This window comes from Galeopterus variegatus, unplaced genomic scaffold (assembly GCF_000696425.1).
Source record: "Galeopterus variegatus unplaced genomic scaffold, G_variegatus-3.0.2 Scaffold970, whole genome shotgun sequence".
Taxonomy (NCBI): domain Eukaryota; kingdom Metazoa; phylum Chordata; class Mammalia; order Dermoptera; family Cynocephalidae; genus Galeopterus; species Galeopterus variegatus.
In genome coordinates this window covers 364,665-388,737 of record NW_007727081.1, presented here as the reverse complement: position 1 = coordinate 388,737, position 24,073 = coordinate 364,665, and the positions used below count along the sequence as shown (strand labels likewise).

At 51.8% G+C, this 24,073-nt stretch overlaps 5 protein-coding genes and 1 long non-coding RNA gene across 9 annotated transcripts in view; 2 read left to right on the top strand and 4 right to left on the bottom strand.

Moving 5' to 3' along the window:
* The window catches only part of PHF23 (PHD finger protein 23), a 4,852-nt gene extending 4,032 nt beyond the window's left edge, over positions 1-820 (bottom strand). Inside the window, exon 1 of the mRNA XM_008573890.1 lies at positions 567-820. Coding sequence (XP_008572112.1) covers positions 567-600 — 34 coding nt within the window. The 5' untranslated portion in view covers positions 601-820. The remainder of the gene's footprint in view (positions 1-566) is intronic.
* Positions 821-1,676: 856 nt separating this feature from the next.
* On the bottom strand, positions 1,677-4,083 carry GABARAP (GABA(A) receptor-associated protein). Of its 2 annotated transcripts, none has more exons than XM_008573888.1 (4): positions 3,890-4,083; positions 3,249-3,327; positions 2,992-3,110; positions 1,677-2,184 (listed from the first exon to the last, which is right to left on the bottom strand). In XM_008573888.1, the coding sequence occupies exons 1-4, from the start codon at positions 3,977-3,979 to the stop codon at positions 2,119-2,121; spliced, it is 354 nt and encodes a 117-aa protein (XP_008572110.1). In that variant the 5' UTR covers positions 3,980-4,083; the 3' UTR covers positions 1,677-2,118. The 2 variants fall into 2 exon arrangements, with proteins under 2 accessions (XP_008572110.1, XP_008572111.1); XM_008573889.1 differs by lacking the exon at positions 3,890-4,083 and adding an exon at positions 3,748-3,857 and having other exon boundaries at positions 1,678-2,184.
* Positions 4,084-4,576: 493 nt separating this feature from the next.
* LOC103591433 lies at positions 4,577-5,763 on the top strand. The gene is made up of 2 exons (XR_550574.1): positions 4,577-4,772; positions 4,809-5,763. It is a non-coding gene; the product is annotated as an uncharacterized LOC103591433 (long non-coding RNA).
* On the bottom strand, positions 5,247-12,023 carry CTDNEP1 (CTD nuclear envelope phosphatase 1). Its single transcript, XM_008573883.1, has 8 exons — positions 11,544-12,023; positions 8,196-8,262; positions 7,982-8,100; positions 7,693-7,764; positions 7,082-7,198; positions 6,845-6,956; positions 6,325-6,409; positions 5,247-5,897 (listed from the first exon to the last, which is right to left on the bottom strand). The coding sequence occupies exons 1-8, from the start codon at positions 11,643-11,645 to the stop codon at positions 5,837-5,839; spliced, it is 735 nt and encodes a 244-aa protein (XP_008572105.1). The 5' UTR covers positions 11,646-12,023; the 3' UTR covers positions 5,247-5,836.
* On the top strand, positions 11,491-19,363 carry ELP5 (elongator acetyltransferase complex subunit 5). Of its 3 annotated transcripts, XM_008573885.1 has the most exons (9): positions 12,207-12,556; positions 12,736-12,900; positions 13,037-13,097; positions 13,173-13,253; positions 15,445-15,665; positions 17,277-17,458; positions 18,000-18,095; positions 18,242-18,342; positions 19,000-19,363. In XM_008573885.1, exons 2-9 carry the CDS (start codon positions 12,855-12,857, stop codon positions 19,112-19,114), a joined length of 903 nt encoding a protein of 300 aa, XP_008572107.1. In that variant the 5' UTR covers positions 12,207-12,556; positions 12,736-12,854; the 3' UTR covers positions 19,115-19,363. The 3 variants fall into 3 exon arrangements, with proteins under 3 accessions (XP_008572108.1, XP_008572107.1, XP_008572106.1); XM_008573886.1 differs by lacking the exons at positions 12,207-12,556; positions 12,736-12,900 and adding an exon at positions 11,491-11,567; XM_008573884.1 differs by lacking the exon at positions 12,207-12,556 and having other exon boundaries at positions 12,599-12,900.
* A 228-nt stretch (positions 19,364-19,591) lies between these two features.
* Positions 19,592-21,816, bottom strand: CLDN7 (claudin 7). The gene is made up of 4 exons (XM_008573882.1): positions 21,251-21,816; positions 20,292-20,456; positions 20,093-20,177; positions 19,592-19,986 (listed from the first exon to the last, which is right to left on the bottom strand). Exons 1-4 carry the CDS (start codon positions 21,471-21,473, stop codon positions 19,824-19,826), a joined length of 636 nt encoding a protein of 211 aa, XP_008572104.1. The 5' UTR covers positions 21,474-21,816; the 3' UTR covers positions 19,592-19,823.
* Between the last annotated feature and the right edge of the window lie 2,257 nt (positions 21,817-24,073).

The following is a 24,073-nucleotide window of genomic DNA, read 5'->3' as shown; positions in this document are numbered from 1 at the left end:
ACAATACCCAGACCCCCTCTTCTCCCCACAACTACACCCCCGGCACAGACCTCTCTACCGCAGACAATACCCAGACCCCCTCTTCTCCCCACAACTACCTGCCCCCCTCCAACAATCACCGGGCTTTCTCCGGCGGCAACTACTAGGAGCTCCAGCACCACCGCCACAAACTCCCCCACCCCGGCGAGCCACCGGGCCCCTCGCTCAGTCCTACAACTCCCCGGCCCCCAGACTCCCAGCTCCGAGGCCCCAACCTGCCGCTGGCCCTTTCGGCCCCGAACCCCCGAAGCTCGGGGTTCCCAGCTCCTAGCTCCCGCTCCTCCACCCTCCCCCGCCACACACACACACACACACACACACACAGTCCGATCTCCAACTACCCCAGCCCAGTCTCCCACTCTTTCTCCAAGGTGTCTCAACTCATCGCCCTCCCCACCTCCAGAGCCAGGCCCCCGACCCCCTCCCCGCACTCCCCGCCGGGCTCCCGGGCTCGACCTCCAAGTTTGGCAATTGATTCCTCGCCCGCCCCCCGCCGGCTCAGCGCTCAGTGCTGGTCGAGAGCTCACCTTCGGGACTGGGCTCCGCCATGGCTTCCAGCATCGCCCCCTCCCCTCCTCCCGGCCCGGCGCCCCCCTCCCCTGAGCCGGGGATCCCGGTGTCGCCTCTGGTGCTCGGTGCTCCTACTGCTTCGCTCCGCAGAAGTGTCCGCCTCGCCCCGTTGAGACTCGAGTCCGCTAGCCGCTGCCGCCACCTCCCTTTACCACTGCCTCCCGCACTCCCGGACCGGGCCCCCTCCCCCCGCGCCGCCGGCCGCCTGCTCCCTCCTCCTCCTCTCTTCTCCCTCCCTCCCCCTCCCTCCGCCGGCGCCGAAGCGCAATGTACCAAGGGGCTTGTAGTCCGTTCTTGGGCAGCGGAAAGGGGACTGCATGAGCCTCCAGAACTTCAATTCCCAGCAAGCCATGGGCTAGCGCAGGCGCACTAAGTTGCTCCCCTCCCCCGGGAGTGGCGGGGAGATTGGGAGCAAGAAGGTAGAGCGGAAGAGCGCGCGCAGGCTCCTGGGAAATGTAGGCTTTCAGGGACCGAGAAAAAAGAGGAAGAAGGGATTAGCACTCTCGGCCACCATACTGCCTCATTCTCCAACTTCTTTATCCCACCAGGAACCGCCCCACTTCCGGCCAGGCGGAGAAATGACTGCTGGGAGATGAAGTTCTCCTGGTCATAATGGTTCCCTCCTCCCAGTGTTCTCCGTCCCTCGGATTCCACTCCCTGGATCCAACACACTGGCCCAAAATCTAGCCAAGTGACATGCAACTGAGGACAGTTCCTTTTACCAGTTCTCACACACGAAAATCTCTTCTTCCTTAATCCAGAATGTAAAAAATTTGGATGTGTTTATCTAATGCAGGTACTTTCAAACTTTCCCCTCAAGAACCCATAGTACGAAACGGTATTTTTTATACTTAATTTCATATACATGTTTCATGAGTATTCCATTCCATCACAACAAAAGCAGGCTCTTTATGCAAGCAAGGAAAAGCCCAACATCAACAGAATAAACCAAAATAAACTTCTGTTCCTCCAACCTGTATCCATTCCCCTTTCCCCACCACTGAAGCCCATGACGCCTTGGAAAGACTAAACAAAAAGGGGAGGGGAGCAACACAAAGCAAAATTCAGTTCAGCTTGGTGGTTTCCTCTTTATTGATGTGCCTCCTACCTCCCCCCCACAATTTCAGTCTCTTCCATCTACCCCCAAAAAAGAAGGTAGTGAAAGGAAGGGATTGTTGGGGTTCTGAGCCCCTTGGGCAATTAGAAAGGGAACAGAAACCAAAACAATCACTGGATGTGACCAAGATTGACAATCAAGAAGTCTAAAGCAGAGTGGGAAAGGCCAGCAGAGAAAGGGGAAGAAAGGAGAAAGGAGAGATACAAGAGGCCATTTCCACCATCACCCCTCCTAATAAGAGGGAATGGGAGAAAACCTCAAACATTAAGAAGTGTAGGTCCTGAAGAAGGGAGGTGGTGTTTGAGCCTGAAGGAGGAGGAGGAAGTCAAGGAAGGGGGCCACCTCTCTCTTCGTAGAATGAGACCCTCCCCCCCACCTCAGGGGCAGCAGCTTCACAGACCGTAGACACTTTCATCACTATAGGCAATGTATAGAAAGAAGTCTTCTTCGTGGTGTTCCTGGGGTGAAAGCAGAAACGTGGACTCAGTTACTTGAACTGCCCACCACCCAAATACATCCTTCAAGAACTATTCTTTTTGGTTTTTTTGTTTGTTTGTTTTTCTTTTAAAAGATGACCGGTAAGGGGATCTTAACCCTTGACTTGGTGTTGTCAGCACCACGCTCACCCAGTGAGCAAACCGGCCATCACTATATGGGATCCGAACCCGTGGCCTTGGTGTTATCAGCACCGCACTCTCCCGAGTGAGCCACAGGCCGGCCCGAGAACCATTCTTTTTGAAGACTCCCAAAACTCTCTCCACCTCTCTCTGTCATTGATTCCAACAATATCATCCCTTCAACAATCCTGGGCAAAAAGATCTCAAACTATTCTCTGCTGCCTTGGAATGAGGAGGTGGACTAGGGAGAGTCCCAATCAGAAACAGTTCGCCCAGGCCGGCCTGTGGCTCACTCGGTAGAGTGCGGTGCTGATAACACCAAGGCCGCGGGTTCGGATCCTATATAGGGATGGCCGGTTTGCTCACCGGCTGAGCATGGTGCTGACAACACCAAGCCAAGGGTTGAGATCCCCTTACCGGTCATCTTTAAAAAAAAAAGAAAGAAAGAAAGAAACAGTTCGCCCAGCTCACTGTTCTCTTCCCTTCTCTCTAATTCACACTGCTCCATCAAAACCCCCACCCAGGACTATCATGAAATTCAAGGGAAACAAGACAAGTAGTCCAAGAACTGATGACCTAATACTTTCTTCCCCTCAAGCTCTTCCTAGACTCCTCTCCAAAGCCTCCACTGCTTCCCAATCGCTATACCTGGTACAGTTGACCCATCGTGGCACTGGTGGGTGGAATGACATTGTTGACAAAGAAAAACAAGGCATCCTCAGCTCGGAGATGAATTCGCTTCCGGATCAAGAAGTAGAACTGACCAACTGCCAAAGATACAAGGTGCAAAAAAGTCACAAAGGTCATAAATGCCCTCAAGAACAGCTGCTAGATGAAGCCTATTCCCACAGAGATTATACTCCCACCCACAGGAAGCATACCTAGGTCTTGGGTAAGGTTCCTACCTGTGAGATCAGAAGGCACCAGGTATTTCTTTTTGTCCAGGTCTCCTATCCGAGCTTTGGGAGCTTTTTCTACTATCACCTGATAAAGGGAAGATTAAAATCAGGAAACATAAGGAACACAGCCCCATAGTTCCACCTGTCAAGAACTCAAACAACAATATTCCTAGCACTTAAATCTACCCCAGACTCACTTCTCTTTGTCTGCACACGCGGTGCAGCACTGAGTCCGGAGATCCTGACCCAAATGACTAGAGCTCACCTAAGTATCCAAGATCGATCCCTGAATAGGGTGTTCTAATAAAAAACTGTCTTAATCAGATGGGGACGACTGTCTGGGCCCTGGAGCTTCAGTCTCGCAAACCTAGCTGGCTAGGGGGATGACCATGTGAAATTCAGGCTGTCAAACTCCCTAAGGCCTCCACGCACACGAATGCCAAGGTTTCTCTCTCCCGTCCACATACCCTCACCCTCACCTCCACCGCTACCCCAGTCCTTTCACCTCCGGTCCTATGGTCAGTAGTTTCAGGTTCGCTCCCAACCCTGTCATAGCAGGCAGCCTGATCCCCGTGCTGCCGGTCCCAGACCCAAGCCCAGGCTGTGGCGTCAGCGCCCGCGCCCTCGGCCCTGGCTACTGTCCTCACCGGGACCCGGTCTGGATATTTCTTTCGGATCTTCTCGCCCTCAGAGCGGCGCTTCTCGAACGGATGCTCCTCTTTGTACACGAACTTCATCCTCCCGGGAACCGGGCTGGACCGGGCTGGGCTGAGGTAACCCGGGGGGGCCGGGACAGGGGGCGGCGGCGGCGACGGCAGCGACGCGCAGGCGGATTCAGCGGAGCGATCCACGAATTTGCGCCACTTCCCTATTCACCAACCCCGCCCCCGACCTTCGAGGGCTGCTCCGCCTGCTGACATACGCCACTAGCTCAGCGGCGCTAACGCCACTAGCGCAGCACCACCCACTGACCGCCCCCCTGACGCCACCGGCGTAATCGCTTTGGAATCAATTTATGGGCTACGCAGACGACCTATCAAAGGTAGTTAGGTTTCGCTATCGTCGAAAACAACTAAAAACCAATTTTCCGACTTTCCCCACCCTCCCTCACGAAGCTGGATATTAAAAGGAGTAGGAGATAGTAATCATAATATGAAGCTTGGTTCTCCAAAAGTTACTTTCGGAAATAAGAGGAAGGGCCGAGACAATTACAAGGATAGCTATTCACGAAACGTGTTGCTACGTTGAAGGCAGCCGCTGACACCAAAACAAAGTAGTACCCAAGTGGCGGAAACGGTCTCCAGAAAGAGGGAAAAAAGACAAGAAGATGTTTGGAGAGACGTACAGAACGTTTATGTTCCAGGAATGAGGGGACCAATACGGACTTGAAGGCGATCCAAAAGGCAGGGCCTCCGCTGGCGCGGAGGAACACGTCTAAGGTTTTCGCGAGATCCCGTGACTCAAAGGGCGGAGCGTCACGTGGCGGGTGCGAGGAAGTAGCGCCGGCTGCGGGAAAGAGGGCGCTGGGAGGTGGAGCCCGCCCGGGCGGAAAGAGGGCGCTGGGAGGTGGAGCCCGCCCGGGGGAGAGCGGGAGGCCGGGCGAGAGCGGGAGGCCGGCCCCGCCCGGGACCGCCAAGTCCTGGGCGCCAGCCGCCTGGGGGCAGTGCCCGCTTAGCCCGTCCACGTCAGTTCCCCAGGCGAAGCCCAGCCTCCTCCACCTACAGGCCCTTTCAGGAACCGAGTTTCTCTGTTCATCCTCCTGTATCCTACCGCTCTGAATCTGTCCTTTCACTCCCCGCCACGGCGCCCATCCTCTCACTCAGACCCTTCCCGCCAAAGCATCTGGCTTTGATGACGCTCACTCTCTACCCCCCTACTCATCACTTTCGCCCTACCACTCAGGCCCAACAGCTGTCTCTTTCTCCTCTGCTTCGGGGACAGGATGGACGTGAACTAAGTCCCTTCCCTTCATTTCCCAAAACCCAGAGAAGGACCTAGGACAGCTTTGGTTTCAAAGTTATAATACATGGTTTAAAAGAGGAAAAGAAAAAAAGGAGAGAAAGCTCGTTACAGGTCTGAGGGAATCTAGGGAGAGAAAAATAGAGGGAAAGTAAGGGGAGGGAACAAGTTAGGGGAAAATCCGGTGGCCCAAAATCCCAGTCTCCCACCCACAGCCCAGCCCATGGAGCAGAGTGAAGAATTAGATCTGTTTGTACAAGAGTTTTTTTAAAAAATCAAATCACAACAAAGCTGACTTGGCTTCTCTTTGAGCCTTCCAGATCACCGTACATCTGTCTGTCTCACTCTGGCCAGTCTTGCCTCTCCACCACAGACACTGTTTCAGCTCTCCTAGGCCTCCGTTTGTGTCCGTTTCCATGGAGTGTGAACACGAAGTTAAAGTGAGGCTGCTACAGAGTCTGACCCATGTGTCCATCCAGACTCCAAGTGGAGTGTAGGGCTCCCAGGGCAGAGAGGGGTGGGAGGGGCAGCCCCTGCCCAGGCAGTCCTCACATTGGACAGGGCATAAGATGGCATCCCAAGGCCTTGCCCTCCCTTTCCCCCCCACCCCAACTCAGGTGGAGGGGGAGCGGCTGTCACCAGAGCCTGTGTTGGTGAAGGTTTCGGCTCAGCACGGAACGAACATCAGCGGTGAACCTGGGATGACAATAACTTGCATTGGTAGGGTACCTTATAGTTGATATCCTCACAACACTAGTGTTAAGTTTCCTAACTAGAGATATGAGGCAGAAATTATCACCATTTTCATATGCTGAGACAGATTCAATTTGCCCAAAACCCAATGCCTAAAAGCGATGAGCTTTGGAGTAAGGAGATCTGAGTCCGAATGCATGCTAAGTTCTTAAGGGAAGAGATAAGTAAGTACAACAGGACAAACTTTTTTTTATTCCCTCTTGGGATTCCCCATCTCCTTTCCTCAGAAATGCAAGTGTCTAGGCTGGCCGGTTAGGTCAGTTGGTCACAGCACAGTGTTGATAACCAAAATCAAGAGTTCAGATCCTCTACCCACCAGCTGCCAAAAAAAGAAAAAGAAATCTGAGTGTCTAGAGCCCACTTTCCTTACCTGAGGGCATCCAGCATGGGGAGCAGGTTGAGAAGGGCCGTGTCACTGGGGTCACTGAACCAGGATTTGATGGGGATGGCATTGTCTAGGGTGGGAAAAATGCAGATGAGAAGAAACAAATAATTCAAGAGATATTGGGTGCTTTTCCCTTACTGGGGAAATGGAGCAGGAATTATTACTTAAAAATATCACCTCCCCCAGCCCAAATTCAACAAGCTAAGTAAAACCTTCCTGATTTATCCTCAAATAAAATTTAATCACCAGGTTTCATATTAGTATGAAGCTTCTAGTCAAACTCATTGCCATTGTGCATCACTTGAAAAAAATTTGATATGAGAAATCTGATTTATGAAATGGACATATAGGTGGAGAATGTTTTGCATTTGGACCTAAAGTAAACCAGGGAATCCCAGCTCTCAAGGACCAAGGCCCAGATCTCCTGCCTCCTAGTTCCCTACTTTCAAAATACTTTCTCAGGACTATGTCCTGGTCCTGCCAGACTCACCACCTTCCCCCATACCTGGATGGCTCCTGTAAGCCCCTGGTGAGTTATCCAGGATCACAATGCTGGAGAGGTCACTGTGGACCACAGAAAGGTCCTTGATGTAGCTGCCCAACTCCAAAGTGCAGTGCTGAAAGGCAGGGGATTATGCAGTATACCTCCCCCACACCCCTTCTCGGGCAATTGCTTCAAACACAGCTCCCTCCCTGATGGTCTGCCTCCCAAGCCTCCCATGCCTGGATTCTAGGCTCTTACCTGTCTGTAGTATCTCCTCTTGAGAATGCTTCTGCTATTATCCAGTTTATCTGCCACAGCAGAACCATAAATCTCCATGCTTGCTGTAAATACCACCAGCTCGTACCACTGGCTTACCTGAAATAAGATTGGGGAAGAAGGAAGTGTCACACGAGGTGATCATACATTTAGACATTCAGTTCTCTTTCACTACGAACCCAGCCTGTCCTTCAGGCCTTCCAGCAACATCAAATGTCTCTGGGAACACAATTCTGAACCTCCCCAAACCTCCAAACTCAGCGTCTGAGACACCCTACCCCCTTAAGATTCAGAGATGCAAGAACAAAAGAGCTGGATGCCTGTGGAAGAATACACTGATATCAGTAACACCAAGGTCAAGGGTTCAGACCCCAGCACTGGCCAGCTACCCCCCACCCCCCCAAAAAAGAATTACATCAGTACAACAAATGAACTTCAACTACTGAAAAACATTCTCCTACCATCCTGTAGCCTCCCCTCTCCAAAACTGCCCTCATCCATTCTCCTCACCCCTTCTTCCAAATCCCCTAACTTCCCAGGGCCCTAAAACCATTCCTTCATCACAGAGCTCCCTTTAGCTCCCGCAAACTCACCACTTCTAAGAAGAAATCCACATGGGGCCTTTTATGTACAAAAAACCGGACAGGATGTTTGTCTATTACCACCTGTAGAGGAACAGGGAAGGGCTGGGGGAAAGTCCTTAGCAACACAACACAGGCCTAGAAGACACCCCACCCACCCACCTCCCACCACCTGCTTCCCTATTTCAGGCTGACACTGGGGCCAAGGGATGGGGACTAGATGCTATGGACTGGAGAAGGGAGTCCAGGTCTGGGCAGAGAAACAGATGTAACCATTTCATCACTCCCCACCCTCACACACCTTGAGGATGAAGTCAGGAGGCGTTCCAGGCCGGACTGTGGGCCTCAGGACCCCATCATGGTGGGAATGAATAAGTGTCTCATCCAGATCCAGCACCAGGATCTTCCTCTTCACCTGGGCTGAACCACAATGGGAAGGGATAACACCGACTGATTCCAGCCCAGAGCTGGAACCCTACTTCACTTTAAAGGAGTCTTCCCAGTTGCATACTCACCTAGCCGATTCCGGGACACAGGAGATAAGGGAAGGATATCATATCGCACAGTTTGGTACTGAATTATCTAAGAATAGGAAGAGAGTGGATTAGAACCCTTGATAAGAAAATCTTCCCCAGTAACAGATAACACGTATTGAAAATTTACCATATGCACATGTATGTGATTTATGATTATTTCATTTAATCCTCAAAACAACCCTAATAATATTATTATCTCTGTTTTAAGGATGAAAAAAACTGAGGTTTGGAGAGATTAAATATCTTGCCTGAGGCCACGTAGCTAGGAATTATCTTATTTGCATCCCCAATTAGAATGAAAACTCCATGAGAACATGGATTTTGTCTCGATCATGGCTGTATTCCCAGTGCCTAGAACACTGTAGCAAGGGTGGTCAGTTAATATTAGTAGAATCAATGAAGCAGTAGAACCAGGATTGCCCCCATCCAGTCAGACCCAAGAACCTGCGCTCTTAACCAAGATATCATCCTGCTACACTGAGCAAAGAAATACATGGGCCCCCACCTTCATCCCAAGAATACTTTGAGACATATAAGAACAGACCAATTATCTTGATTTGGACATCACATATTACAGGTATTGATGTTCGATGCTGTACCCCACAGGTATGTACAATCAACTATGCTCCAATAAAAAATAAATTTTAAAAATAAACAGATTATTCTGAGGCAACTCCCATCATCTCACACCAGGAACTGAGAGCCTGATTCCTCAGTGGACAAGGAGGAGGCATCAGGACAGGAGGTCCTTGGGTCATTAAGGAGATTAGAGGAGGGAATCCAGAGGTTGTCAGGTCAGCTAAGTTCCTCTGGCTGGGGGCCACCAGGCCTATTTTAACCAACCACCTGTCCACTTCTGTCTCTACTAGCCAAGTCACAAGTTGCAGAGACCTCAGCCCTCTGAACAGGCTCCTTATCCTGGTACCCATGGCAAGGCAGAGAACACTGGAAAGCCCCACCTGCCAGGCTGACTGACAGGGTATGGAGAAATTCAGAGTGAAGTAAGGGCTGTGAGTGACAGGTGAAGAAGGGACAAGGACGTCACCACCTCAGCCTTCCAACTCTGCTTCTTCAGGCTTTCCCTAGAGGCTTCTATTTCTTAATACTCAGATCTTCCCAAGCAAAGTCTGGTAATTCCCTCTTCTGCTCTTTTCTTCTAAGGCACAAACGCTCTTCAGTCCATCCCTAGGCCCCAAGCTACAACAGAACCAGGCTCCCCCGCTGCAAACCAAAGGGCCCTCTCCCCCTAATCCGAAGGCATCTGCCCTTCTTTTCTCCCTGGGTCGTGCTGAGGGCTGAAACAGCTCGGGTGTCCTGTCCTGCTATCTCAGGTTGCACATGCTGGTCATGTAGGGAATGCTCCAAGCATCCGCCAGAAGCCGACAGGGGAAAAAAAAACAGATTGGAAGGGAAGGGAAGATAAAAGGCTGTGGGATCAGTGCTACCCAAAGGAGAGCAATTTTGGAAGTACACTCGCAAAACTGATGTGTTAGGGCATATGCTCAGAACAAGGGCAGTCAACACATAAAGAAAACCCCAGGGGATAGCCCCACACGTCTCAGCATCTCTGACCCCAAATTTTTCTTGGCTCCTAGCTCTTGTCTCAGGGGAATAGCCCTGCCTACAACCACAACCATCCAGAACAGTCCTCACCCTGAATCAGGAAGTGGAATGAGTAGACTGAAAAAGGAGAGAATGAATCCAAGGCCAGGACCATTCCCCCAAATCCATTAGGTCAACCATCATTACCACCCAGGGCTTTCTGAAAATTCCCTTGCCCTAGGCTGCCTCTACCTTGTTTTATTCTTTCAAATTTTTTTTTTTTTTTTTTAAAGATGACCGGTAAGGGGATCTTAACCCTTGACTTGGTGTTGTCAGTACCACGCTCAGCCAGTGAGCGAACCGGCCATCCCTATATGGGACCCGAACCCGTGGCCTTGGTGTTATGAGCACCACACTCTCCCGAGTGAGCCACGGGCCGGCCCGCATTCTTTCAAATTTTTTTTTTTTTTTAAAGATGACCGGTAAGGGGATCTTAACCCTTGACTTGGTGTTGTCAGTACCACGCTCAGCCAGTGAGCGAACCGGCCATCCCTATATGGGACCCGAACCCGTGGCCTTGGTGTTATGAGCACCACACTCTCCCGAGTGAGCCACGGGCCGGCCCGCATTCTTTCAAATTTTTTTTTTTTTTTAAAGATGACCGGTAAGGGGATCTTAACCCTTGACTTGGTGTTGTCAGTACCACGCTCAGCCAGTGAGCGAACCGGCCATCCCTATATGGGACCCGAACCCGTGGCCTTGGTGTTATCAGCACCACACTCTCCCGAGTGAGCCACGGGCCGGCCCGTATTCTTTCAAATTTTATTGAGATATGCAGAGTACAGACTGGAGAACCTCTGTATCCCAGGTCACTGAATTCTTCCCAGACTCCTTCAGAGGATTCTCCTCAGCGGTGATAACACAGGGGCACGTTCATTAAACTATGTTAGCTAAAGTAGCTTTGACTTGTAGAAAAGCTATGGGGGAGGAAACCCAGAGATGCTCAGGTATCCACAGTCTCTATTCCCCACAATATCCCTCACAATGCTAGAGTCTCCTAGGGAAACAAGTGTGCCCTCAGATTAATGCCCTGCAACTGATCAGAGCCATCTTCTGACAGGGACACTCAAACTTTAATGTGCTCCCTCCCACAACTAGAGAAGCCCATCATAAAAGCATTTTTTTTTAGTCCCAAGGTCACAATAAATCCAGATACCCACACTCACACTAAGAAATAAGTTTTCAGGGCCTTTTTGGAGGAGTTCCCTTAACGCGAACCACAGGGGTTTCTCCTTCACATCCAGGGCTTTTCCCAAGTTCCCATACTTGTTTCTCACATTTGTCCTCCTACTCACCCCCACCCTTGACACATAAGCGTGTCTCTCCCTTGTTATGACACCAAACACATACAGAGGTTCCAATAGGAGGAGGGGCTTTCATAAGCAACACCAACAGATCTGGCTGCCATCAAACAGGTGTCTCCTGCCTCTCGGTTTCTTTAGCAACTCCAGCTTTCTCGAAGAGCGCCCCACCCACCACCCAGCCCCCAAGAGTTGCCAAATCCTGTCTCATCTAGGCCCATCAAACCCCCCCCCAGATCTCGGCTCTACTCCAAAGGTCTCCCTCCTCCCCACCCCACGCCTCGTTTAGGGTGTCCTAACTCTATCAGGAAAAACCCCCACCAGGACTTCCTTCCTAGACACAAACAGAGGCCCAACACTTTCCAAAAACCCGTGAGCATCGCGGCCAGTGGTCCCCACCACCGCCAGCGCCCACCAATCTCACCGTGCGGATCTGCCTCCGCAAAAGGTAAATGAAGAAGCTCCAGAGCTTGGCGGCGAAGGCCACGAACGTGCGCAGCCCCAGCAGACACTGCGTCCGCATCATCCCGATGACCCCGGCACCGCCGGCCCCGGGGCCCCCGCGGCCCAGCTCCGCCAGCCCCCCGGGGGCAGCCCCCCGCCTCCGGGAGGGGGAACGGGGGCCCCGAGTGGTAGGAAAAACTGCAGAGAGGGGCACGGAGCAGGCAGCTCAAAAAGCCACCCCCGGCAAGGGGAAAGCCCAGCGGAACGGGGAGCTGGGGAACAGGCGTGGGCAGCCCGCAGGGGCCCACATGGGCGGGGAGTGGCACCGACCGTTTCGCGGAGGTTGGGGGCCGAGACAGGTCGGCCTAGGACGGGGTCCTCCGAGACCAGGAGGGAAAGGGATGGAGAATTGGGGGAGGGGTAGTGGGAGAGGGGGCTAGGGAAAGGGAGGGAGGGAGAAGGGAGGGGGAGGGGAAGGGGGGAAGCAGAGAGTGACCTGCTGCGCAGGCGCGCTAGGGGGCTGCCCGCGGGGAAGGGGCGGGCGGGGGCAGTGGCGCGCGGAGGGCTGCGGCGGCGGAGACGCCGGCTGAGCGAAAGAGGGGGGAAGGGGAGGGGGAGCCGAAGGGTGCGGAGCGCTGAGCTGGAGCGGCCTCCCCCTCCCCGAAGTCGGGGGTCCCTAGCCGCTGGGGAGCGGGGTTGCAGCCTCTGCAGCTGGATTTCCCACTCTGACAGGCGCCATTTTACCGCCCAGAGGGCTCCCTCCTCCTCTCTTCCTCCCTCCTCTTCCCCTCTGACACTACTTCCGGTAGTGACGTGTATTCGCGTAACCGGCACTAATGTTCCCCTACTCGGTCTATGGGGGTAGGGATAAGGAAAGCCGAGAGTGCGCCGAATAAGGCTGCACTATCACGCACGCGCGGAAGGTGATTGCGGGACCGGGTCTTGGCCGTAGCAGGCCCCGCCTCGGACGTCGTTTCCTCCGAGGCTAGTCCGGTAAGGGGGCTCGTGCGGCCTCCTCCCCCTCCCATCGACGACTGCCCCAACGGCTCTTCCCGCCCCAGCCTCGGTGAAAATAGGGGGCGTCGTCCCTACGTCCGTGCACTGGATCTCTGGAGGAGCTCCTGCGCATGAGCTCCCCTGGGAATACTGAACTTAATCACCTCTCATTCCAGACTGCCTGGTCTTAGTGGGAGGAATCGTAAATACCCCGCCCCTTTCGCCCGGAGGGAGCTGGCGGTGGACTGTGACGCCATCAGAGGGCGCCGGAGGAGGGTTGGGACTCGAGTCGGAGATGTTAGAGTCGCTGTTGGCCCTTGGCGGCCTGGTGCTGCTTCGGGGTGAGGGCTAGAGGCACAAGGGGTTCCGGGCCTGGCTCACGGAGGGAGGAAGGGCCATGGGTCACAGGCTAGGGATGGAAGTTGCGACGAGTTTGTGATGGGGAAGCCTCAGTTCTCTCACACTGTTTGTCCCCAGATTCCGTGGAGTGGGAGGGGCGCAGCCTCCTGAAGGCGCTTATCAAGAAATCTGCACTGTGGTGAGTATCCTGCAGCGTCTCCTGGTCCTGCCCTGTGCCTCACTCTTTGATATTCCCTCCTCATCTCTGCCTCAGTGGGGAGCAAGTCCACATCCTGAGCTGTGAAGTGAGCGAGGAAGAGTTTCGTGAAGGCTTTGATTCCTATATTAACAGCCGGTGAGTACAAATTGGAACTGACTTCATTAGATGTGGGACCTATCAAACTAAAAGAAGAAACCGTGACAAAAATTATAAGACACTGTGCTTATTTGGGCCAAGGGTGAAGTCTGCAGCCTGGGAAACACAAACCCCAGCTGCCTTGGATATGTGCTCCACTGGCAACAATAACAGATATAACAGATTCTAAAGGGAGAAGTTAAGGGTCAGTTCTAAAGTTGTTTGCCAAGAATTTACATTGCTCCACTAAAATAACGTGAGCTACTAATTGCCTATACATGGCTCTATGTATCATAAATTCCAGGAACATTGCAACAAGAAAGTGAGGGTTATACTGTACAACTAGTGCTAACATGTATACTTGTTGGTGGTGGCACCTGGCCTGGAAATCGCTGCCAGAATGTGCTTTTTAGCAAAATTCTCTGTATGTGTGCTCAGACAAATGTGAAGGAGACGTGATTGAAGCCTCATGCTGATCTCTGTGCCTGTTTTAGCAAATCTTGTGTTCCTTAGATTGGTCTAAGTCACTTTTATTTCTCCGACCTCTGTTGCTAAGAGACTTCCTTTACAACGACAAGCGTAGAATCTGGTATGTAGTACCAGTTACTTAAATATTCATTGAAGGAATGGATATGGGTCTTCCAGGAGCTAAGAATTAGTAAGAGGAATGATGAGGAATGGTATTTGGGGAACCTGAAGCAGAGACCTTAGAAGTTGAGAAAGAAATAGTAATAAAAGGCAGATAGTACAGTTTAGCACTAGAGGCAGTACTGGAGGATAAGAATAAACATGCTCTGCTCTTTGAGTTATTGGGAATCTGGTGGTACTTAATTCACGCATGGATTCCAAACTTGCATCAACACTGACTGCAAACTACTGAGGGACTTGTCCTAGAGATAAAGAGAACAGCATGTGCAAAATTAAGGAGGTGTGATAAGGCATATCTGTTCATGGGAAGTGGAGCTTCCTGCAATACCTGAAATCAGGCAAATAAAGAGATACCTGATTGTAAAAGGTCTTACAGAGCATGAAAAGGAGTTTAGGTGCAGTGGAGAGTCATTTGAAAATTTAGGAAGAGAGGGATAACATCATCTGTTAGAAACACTAGTCCAGTGACCGCCCTCTAGAGAGCAGATTGGAAGGGGACAGCCTGGAGACAGGCAGACCAGGTGGGAAGGCTGTGATAGTAATCCAGATTCACTCACTGGGTGTGTGTGTAGTGAGCACCAACCATAAACCAGGTGCTGTGCTAGGCACTGCAGACACAGCAGTGAGTAAGACAGACCTGTTTCCTGCCCTAAAGAATCTTAGAGAATAATGGTAGGAGGTGGCAGAGGCCTGGCTTAAGGCAGCGGCAGTAGGGATGGACAGTTTAAAACGTAAAAGAAAAAAGTAATAAAACAAATGTGAAAAGATTTTAGTGAGTAGAATTCTCAGGGCTTATTGACTGATATGGAGTAGAGAAAAGCATCCAGATAAAGAAGTCCCTGAACCCACCTATGTGCGTGGTCAGGATAGATTGAGAACCATTAATAGAATGCTTTCTATTTCCTGGTTTGGGCAGCCCAGAGGATGATAGTTTGTATCTGTCTGTTGAGCTCTAATTTTGTATCAGCTATTGTGATGGGGGTGGTGCATATGTTAAGATTGCATTCACAAGAGAATCAGAAGATAGAAAGGAGGTGTCTGGGAAAAAGTTCTGCTACAATAAAGCTTTCCCAGGGTTTCTAGCCCGTGCTTATCTACATTTCCTGAGCTGTTATTTTTATCTGTGGTAAGTACCCCATGACTTGATTCTTCACTTTCTCTAAGCTGTTCTATAGACAGGAATCAGTCTCATGTCTGTTACTTTCTCCTTATCCATCCGGAGAATGATTTAGTATGTCAAGGACTGTGCTAAAGGCCAAGAGATTAGCATCCCATTTCTTGAATGGAGAAACTGAGTCTTAGAGAGATTAAGAAATTTACCAGTTAGGTGACCTTGGGCAAGGAGCAAAGCCAAGCTTGGAGCTCAGGCTGTTTGAAAACAATGTTTGTGCTCTCAGTCATTGTATGCTATCTCTGAGTAATAATCTTTCACTAATATTTAGGATATTAATGAAAATGGAGAAAACATAGCCACAAAAATCAGAGGAAGTTGAGATTGCAGGGAAAGGGCAATATTATGATGTCTTCTATTTTCTTTTTGCAGGCTTGTTTATCATGACCTCTTCAGAGACCCTCTCAACTGGTCAAAAACTGGGGAGGCCTATCCTGGGGGACCCCTGGGAGCCTTGAGAGCCATGTGTAGGAGGACAGATCCTGGTCCTGTCACCATTGCTCTCGATTCACTCAGCTGGCTGTTGCTTCACCTTCCCTGCACCACACTCTGCCAGACCCTGCATACTCTGAGCCATCAGGACTCCTGCCCTGGTGAGATCCCTCCTTTGTTACTTCCCCTCATACATCTCCCCCTGCCAAGGGATGTGTCCCGTTTTCTTTCTACCCTAAGAAGAAACATCAATAATCTCCAGTCAGACCTTCTCTCATCTCTTTGACTTATATTTTCTGGTTTTTGACTTCTCCTTTATGCTGTCTTTGATGGCTTTTTTTATTCCCCAGGTTCTTTTTTACTCACTCATTTCATTCATTCATTCATTCAACAAACTAATAATTAAATACATACAGTGTGTCAGATACTATTCTAGATAATGGAAAAATAAAGACTAACTTTGTAGTTAGTTTCCTGCTCTCAGGAACTAAAAGTCCATAAAAGATACAGGCAAGGGCCGGCCCGTGGCTCACTCGGGAGAGTGCGGTGCTGATAACACCAAGGCCCCGGGTTCGGATCCCACATAGGGATGGCCGGTTCGCTCACTGGCTGAGCGTGGTGCTGACAACACCAAGTCAAGGGTTAAGATCCCCTTACCGGTCATCTTTTAAAAAAAAAAAAAAAAAAAAAGATACAGGCAAATAGGCCATGAATATATAGGAATATGCATAGGGTACCTTAAGGAAGGAACTGTTTTGAAGAGCAAGGGGTCAGCCAGGCAAATTTGTCCCAGGCAGGGGCAATGGGACTAGCCCTGAGGTGCACTGTGGATACCGGAATGGCTTTGGAGTCAGACACACCCTGCTTTATGTTAAGGTGCTTGATCTCTCAGTGCTTCAGTTTCCTCTGTTTAAAAAAAAAAAAAAATGGGGTGAGGGGATCTGGCTGGTTTAGTTCAGTTGGTTAGAGCATGGTGCTAACACCAGGGTCCAGGGTTCTATCCTTGTACCAGCCAGCTGCCAAAAAAGGGGGAGGGGTGTTGGTGATAGTATTAGGATGAGCCACTTAAAATTGCCATTTTTGTAGATTAAAAATTGTCAAATATCAGTAATTTCAGTGCTTTGACATAAAAATACTGACCTTTATAAGGATTAAAATGTCATGTAAAAGTTTTTAGTGCCTGACACTCTGTAAATGCTCCCAAAAAGAGGAGAAAGGGAGGGAATCAAAGACACTGACTGAGATATTGACAAGTTCCAAAATCTGCAAGTAGTTCAGTGTGTAAGAGATGAGGCTGAAAACTAAGTGGACACCAGATGCTGAAAGTGTTCATTTCATCCTGAAGGCCTTGAGCTGCTGAAGGATTGAAGTCAGAGTGGTGCCTTGGTCAGATTTACATTGGAGGGGGCCAGCCCATGGCTCACTTGAGAGAGTGTGGTGCTGATAACACCAAAGCCTATATTGGGATGGCCAGTTGCTCACTTGGGAGAGCATGGTGCTGACAACACCAAGTCAAGGCTTAAGATCCCCTTACTGGTCATCTTTTTTTAAAAAAATGATTTACATTGGAATAATAAAGTGTATTAAGGTGTGGGCTAGAAGAGGCTCAGAGCAGGGCAGTGAGATTGGCCAAGGTAAGCCAGGATTGTGACAAAGCCGTGATGGAATGGGAGCCTCTTCTTCCCTTTCTCCTCTTTACTTTTTGCAATCAGGCCTCCACCCTGAATGCTCCCTACTGTCCTTCGTGCCCTACATTTCTTGTCCCTCTCCAGGTGACAGCTCCCCAGTGGGGCAGGTGCGTGTGTTGGGTCTGCTACATGAAGAGCTTCATGGCCCAGGCCCCGTTGGAGCACTGAGCAGCCTTGCTCAGACTGAGGTGACCCTGGGCGGTGCAATGGGCCAGGCCTCAGCCCACATCCTCTGTCGGAGGCCCCGACAATGTCCAACTCATCAGGTCAGGAGAAGCAATGGGGGAGGACTGGAGATTGGGGTCAAAGAGAGGTGTAGCATGATGGGAAGAGCAATAAAAAGGCTGATGTGTCTGAGTACTTCCCTGTGTTTTCTGTTACTTACCTCATTTCATCTTCACAGCTACCCTGTTTTATTGTTTTATTATTCCCATTTTGCAGACTGGGAACCAAGTTTAGGGAGGTTTGAATTTAAGTTACTTACCCAAGGTTATAAAGAGTAAGTGGTAGAGGTGGTATGAATTCAAGATTGCCTGACAGAGCTTAACCTGTGAGCTTAAACAATGAAAGATACTTGTCTTCCCGGAAATGGAAAAGAATTTTGAAAAGACTGGGTGTGGTTACTAGGGAGAAGAAGGAACAAGCCCATGTAGAAAAACTTTAAAGGAGAGGTTAGAAGTTGAGGACAAGAGCTGAAAGCAGCCAGTTACATAGGTGATTGTGGGCTGAGGTTGTGAGGTCATGAATTCTCTGTGGTTTATTCAGTAAGATGGAAAAAACCTTTTTAATTCTGCTTCTTCTCCCCAGACTCATTGGTTCTCCATCCTTCCTGACTTCAGCCTGGTTCTTCAAGAGGGGCCTCCCCTAGAGCTCAAGGCCAACCCATATCCTCACACATCTCCGGTATCTAAGAGTACCAGAGCCAGGACAAGGGAACAGAGCTTAGGGTCTGACAAAAAGAGAAAGAATAAAAACAGCAGAGGTTGAGGGTGGGGTCGGGGATTCCACGGATGGATGGGGCAGAGCGGCAGCATCCTTTGTACTTACAGGTGGACGCTTCAAGTCATTTGACCTTTAACCTTCACCTGTCCAAGAAAGAGAGAGAAGCCAGAGATAGCCTGACCTTGCCCTTCCAATTCAGCTCTGAAAAGTAAGGTTGGGGTATATGTGCTTGGATCCTTGAGTAGAGCCCAGTACCTGGGCCATAGAGAGGTGGGGAGACAGCAGGTTATTGATTAACCTCTCAGACTTTATAGGGGCTGAAGTCCACCTCCAGAACCAAATCCAGGGAGTGGTTCTCTCCTTACCCATACCCCACCCCCCAGTGGCAGAGGGCCTTTATGTTTCTTTCTCTCCATTAAAGCCTGGGGTCCTAGCTCTGTGCTTGTCCCCAGAGAACTCTGGGCCTGGACTTAGCTAGATCAGACCCTGGGGAGGTGACCCTATCTCCAGGCAACAGTGGTAGGACAGGAAGCTATAAAGGCGTGGCAAAGGCTGTTGAACAGGGCTTAGGTGCCTGGTGTTCTGTGCCAGTGTGTGGGTGGTTGAAGCAAGACTACAGCAAGATCTTTGCCCTCGAGCTGCTAAGAACTTATGGTATTGTTAGGAGAGCAATACAAGAGTATCTTTCCCAGTATGAGATGGTGCTTCAGCACTAACTAAACATGGAGGTCAAAGAAAGGGAGTTGGACAAAGAAAGTGACACAGAGTTCTAAGAGAAATTGCTGAATGACACAGTCACTTGGAACTGGGTATCCAGACCTGACCCGTTAACCACCCTCACCAGCACCAATTCTTCCCCCCTCAGACAGCAGGCTCTCCTGCACTCTGGGCCAGGCCAGGCTACCAGCCACATCTTCTATGAGCCAGATGCTTACGATGACCTGGACCAAGAAGACCCAGATGATGACCTAGATATTTGACTGGCCAGATGTGACTGGACTATAATTGGAGGGGGAGGGGGCAGACCTTGGGCGTATCCATCTGTTATCTGTGTTGGCCTTACCTTGTCCCTGCCCCTCCTTTGTTCCCTGTGTCTATGGAGACCCTGCCTTGGGAGCTGTTGTGCAGCAGCTGTTCAGGACAAAAAGTGGGGTGAGGGCATAGGGTAAGGTGAGAGTAAAACCCCACTTGTGCCAAATAAAATGTTTATTTTTTTTATTATAAAAAAACCCTGGTAGCTATTTAAATGGGGGGGGGGGGTTTACAATGGATAAGGGAGGCCAAGCACCTGAGTCTTTTAGAGTTAAGGTGTTGGGGCCTGAATAACAAAATGAAATGGGCAGGGACAGCTGTGCAAACCACTGGTGCTCTGTGATCCTTGAACTGAAGTAGGTACACTTTAGTTTTCAAATTCCCTGCAAGGATTTGAACAGAAAGCAAGCAGAGGCCCTGAAGGGAAGAAAAAGCCTACCTTCCAAAAGTTATTTTTTATTACTGTACAAAAAGCAGACCCTTTCTTTTTGTTTCCCCCACCCAACAACCCAGAGAACTGTACATGGTGTTCAGGGATAGAGTGTACAGGAGGCCTTTGTCCTGCATCACACCCTTAGGCTGAGTTCTCGGCCCCAGGTCCTTTCAGGTATCTGAGCACACCTATAACCTGTCAGGCTGAGGCAAGGGGGTCCCAGATCACACATATTCCTTGGCAGAGTTGGGCTTAGGGTAGGAGCGGGGTGCACGGTACCCAGCTTTGCTTTCAGTGCCAGGACAGGACCAAGACAGCAATGCACCTCCCAGGAGGACCAGAGCAGACCCTGCCCAGCCAATAAAGATGGCAGGACCAAACTCGTACCTGTGGAGAGAAGGGATTGGGGTCAGAAATGCTGGCCTGCCGCTACCTCCTCCCTATTCCAGGACTCCAGACCTGTTCCCTCAGGAGGCAAGGCTCCCAGACTTACTTCAAATTTGTGGGGACGGAGGAGCTATAAAAGTCTGTGACAATCTGATTCCCATACCAGGAGCAAGCTATCAAGGCAGCAAGACCTGGGGAGAGAATGAGGATTCCAATATTGTGAGCCCCCCAACCAGCACCTTGCCCACCTTCACTCTGGGGTAGGAGAGGAGAGCCTTCGGTCCCGCCTTGGACCTGTGGCTCACCTGCTACGATGAAAATGATGCCCCCGGTCATGGCTATACGGGCCTTCTTCACTTTGTCGTCTCCCCCACAGCGCGTGCACTTCATGCCCATCGTGGCCACAAACATAGCCAGGAAGCCCAGCACCAGGGATATCACCATTAGGGCTCGAGTGGCCTGCAAGGCCGCTGCGGGGAAGGGGAAAGGACGCCGTCATTGCTTCAGTCTTCGCGCCGCCGGCCGCGCCCATTAAGCCCCCGGACCCTCGTCTGCCGGGCGCTGGGCTGCACGATAGGCCTGGGGCCCCCTGTGTGTCCAAGGCCCGGCCCTGAGGCGGCAGTTCCCGCCCCTCGCGACACCGCGGCCTTCCTGCTCCCGCCCCGCCCTGTGCTCAAGGACCCGCCCGGGGCGCCAGGGTTTCGATGAAACTGTCCCGAAGCGGGGGAAGGGTGAAAGGGGGCCGCGAAGAGGCGCGGAGGCAGCGGCCGGAGTCCCCGGACTGGCCGCACATCCCGGCCCGCGTCCCAGCGCTGACTCCGCTATCGAGGCCACGGGGTTTGTGGCTTCGGCTAATCGGCCGATAAGATTAGAGGCAGCAGGCGGCGGCCCACGTCTGACAGACGGCACGGCCCTAAGGTCCTCGGCGCCTCCTCTGCCCCGCGCCCCCTTTTGTCGAGAGAAAAGGGCGGGAGATGACGGAGGCCATTCAAGCACAGGGCGGTGGGGGAGGGGACGACCCCGGCCTAGGACTGGGCTTCCCCAAGCTCCAGAGGAGGCTCGGCTGGGGGCGAAAGAGGAGCTCAGGCGGCCGGGGGCGGGCCCTCGTGCAGCCGCCAGAACCCCGGCCCCTCTGCCACGGCCCCACCGCTTCCGCTTCCTCCTGCTCCCCGGCCACTCAGGGCGCCCCCCTGGGCCCGGCCCCTCACCCCAGGCCGCCACCTTGGCCTGGGGCGCGTCCGCCCCGTCGGTCCCGCGGCCTTACCGGACAAGGAGAGCACCGAGTCGTACGTTTTGCAGCTCATCATGCCCGTGCTCTGCGTGACGCAGTCCATCCACAGCCCCTTGTACATAGCCTGAGCCGTGATGATGTTGTCGCCCGCGTACGAGCTCATCTGCCACTGCGGGATGGCGGTGCAGGCTATCAGGCCCACCCAGCCCAGCACAGCCATGGCAAAGCCCAGCAACTGCAAGCCCGAATTGGCCATTTCCGCCCTCAGAAAAGACTGGGGGCGCCGGGCGGGCGACCCTACAGTAGAGAAAACAAAACTTGGGGGTCAGACCCACAAAAACAACTTGGGGTGGAGTTTTAAGTCACCCCCCAAAAAAGTTTTTGGCCAGGTGACTGCAAATCTTGTCACCCGAAATAACTAACACAAATCGACCCCTCCGGTGGAGCGAGCGATGGTCTCACAGCAGAGAACAGCTACGCCCGGAGGAGAGCTTCCAACGAAAGCGGTCCCCGAAGGCCAGGCGGTTCCCCCCGCGCTCTCCGCGACCCTACCCCCACAAAAGGTGGAGGGGCCGAAGGGGCGCGGTCCTGTGGGCCCGAGGCTGCAGTGTGCGGGAGAGGTTGCTGCGCGGTGAGCCGGCAGGTGCGGGCAGACAGGTGCAGCGCACCTGAGTATATATGTAGGGCGTCGGGGGCGCGCCCCCCCCCCGCGAGCAACGGGAGCGCGGGAAGGGGGGCGGGACCGGAGGGGCGGCCGAAGGTGACCTGACGTCACCGAAGGGACACTCACCTGAACCGGAAGTCCTGGCCCCCACCCCTCCTTGCCCAGGTGAAGAGGAAGAAACCTGAGCACCAGGGTCACACCCCTTACTTTCCCGATTTTGACCGCCGGTAGGGAGGAGTCCCAAACTCTGAGTCAGCCCCTCCGGACTGGACTTCCCCCGGGCACCACGGTGCCCCTTCCCCTCTTCCCGACAGGTGCGCCTGGGACGCTGCAGAGCCAGAGATGGGAGAAGCCCCTACCCGGCCTGGGCGCCGCCCTACCCTCGACAGTTTCTGCCCTAAGTGCTCTTTGTCCGGCTCTACTTTCGCCCCCACCCTCTGCCGTTTCTCTTCTGTCTCCTACCCTAGCCGATCCCACCCTCAGGGGCTCTGGCCCAATCCCTGAGAGTCGTCCCCTTCAGCAGCCCTCTTGGAGTTTCCACTCCAAGAAACACCTTCCCAGCACCCTCTCTCCTTCACTGTCTGGGGTCTCGGGTTCTGCTCTCCAACAGACACCGGGCTTCTGGGCCTGGCTCCCCAACAACTGCCACCTTCCGGGCCCCCATGCCAATCCCTGGTGTGATTTAATTCCTGCGTTCCTCACACCCCACCTCCCTGCCTGTCACTAACACCTCCAGCATCAAGGGTCCCTCTAGCAGAGGGAAGAAACCACTGAGGCCAGAAGCCAGCAGAGGGTGGGGAGCAGGGTAAGGCCTAGGGCAGTCTTGGCCACACCCGTCATTCCCCTCCCTTTCCCTTCCAGTCTTTTCAAACCCACCCTCCACTTTTCCCACACACTCCCCCAGCCACACACATTTCTCTTCCCCTCACTCTGAGTCTGGCCTGGCCTATGTGTGTTCGCCCTTCCGTCCCGGTCCCCTCACCGTTCTGTCCTCCTGAACATCTGGCACATCTGGCTCTCCAAGGTGGCCTCTGATTTCGGCCCTGACTCCCACCTCACCCTCACATTCCTGTCTTCCCAAGCTTGCCGCATCTTTCCTCCACATGTTTTCCAAGCATCCGTCTCGTCTTTGAGCATCTCCCCCTCCTGCCTTTTCCGCTTTGTAGCTTCCTATTGCACTCCCTCTCTTTTAGTCTACCTTTGTACCCTGTTTCCAGCCCCCTTGGAGCCCAGCTTCACTGATGAGTCTCCTCATCTTCCAGGGGTGCACGTCACTGCCCCCTTCTTGCCCCTCTCCTCTACCCGCTTCACTCTTCTCAGATTCACACATCTTTCTCACTCTGGCTCTCTCATTTCATTTCCCTCTCTTCATTTTTTCCTCAACTCTCACATTTCCCGTCTTTAGTCTTCCCTCTCAAACATTCTCTGTAAATCTTTTCTTCATTTATTTGGTAAACACTTTTTTCTTAAAAGATAACTTGTAAAGGGATCTTAACCCTTGACTTGGTGGTGTCAGCACCACACTCTCCCAAGTGAGCCACAGGCTGGCCCCCATTATTCAGTAAACACATTGAAAGCCCCTCATGCTAAGCTAATTAACCTGCTTTTGCATAAAATACATAAATTCTTTGTTATTCATTTTTATTGTTGTACTTTTGGATTAATGGAGACAATTTTAAAAAGGTGCCTTCCAGCTCTAAAATTCAATGTTTCCTTACTTAAGTATATCCAACTTCTCTCCAAGCCCACTGCCATCCTTCAGACCAAGCCATCATCATCTCTTGCCTGGACACTGACACTACCTCCAAACCAATCTCCCTGCTTCCACCCTTGTCCCTCTAAATCCATTCTCTGGAGTGACCTCTTTTTCCAAACATAGATGTTGTCATTTCCTGCTGAAAAATCTTTCACTGGCTCTCTTGTGCTCCTGCAGGTAAATGCCATACCGTGGCCTTCCTGATTCTCTGTGCCTCAGCCACACTGGCCTTCTCTCTGTTCATGAAACATACTACATTTCTTCCCACTAACATGCCTTTGCACACTCTGTTCTCTATGCCTGGATGCTCTTCCCTAGCTCCCCCACCCACCTTCCTCTACTCAGCTAACCTACTCGTCATTCAGTAAACTATCAGCTCAGCTATCACTTCTTCTTTTTTTTTTTTTTTTTTTTTTTTTTTTTTTTTTTTTTTTCC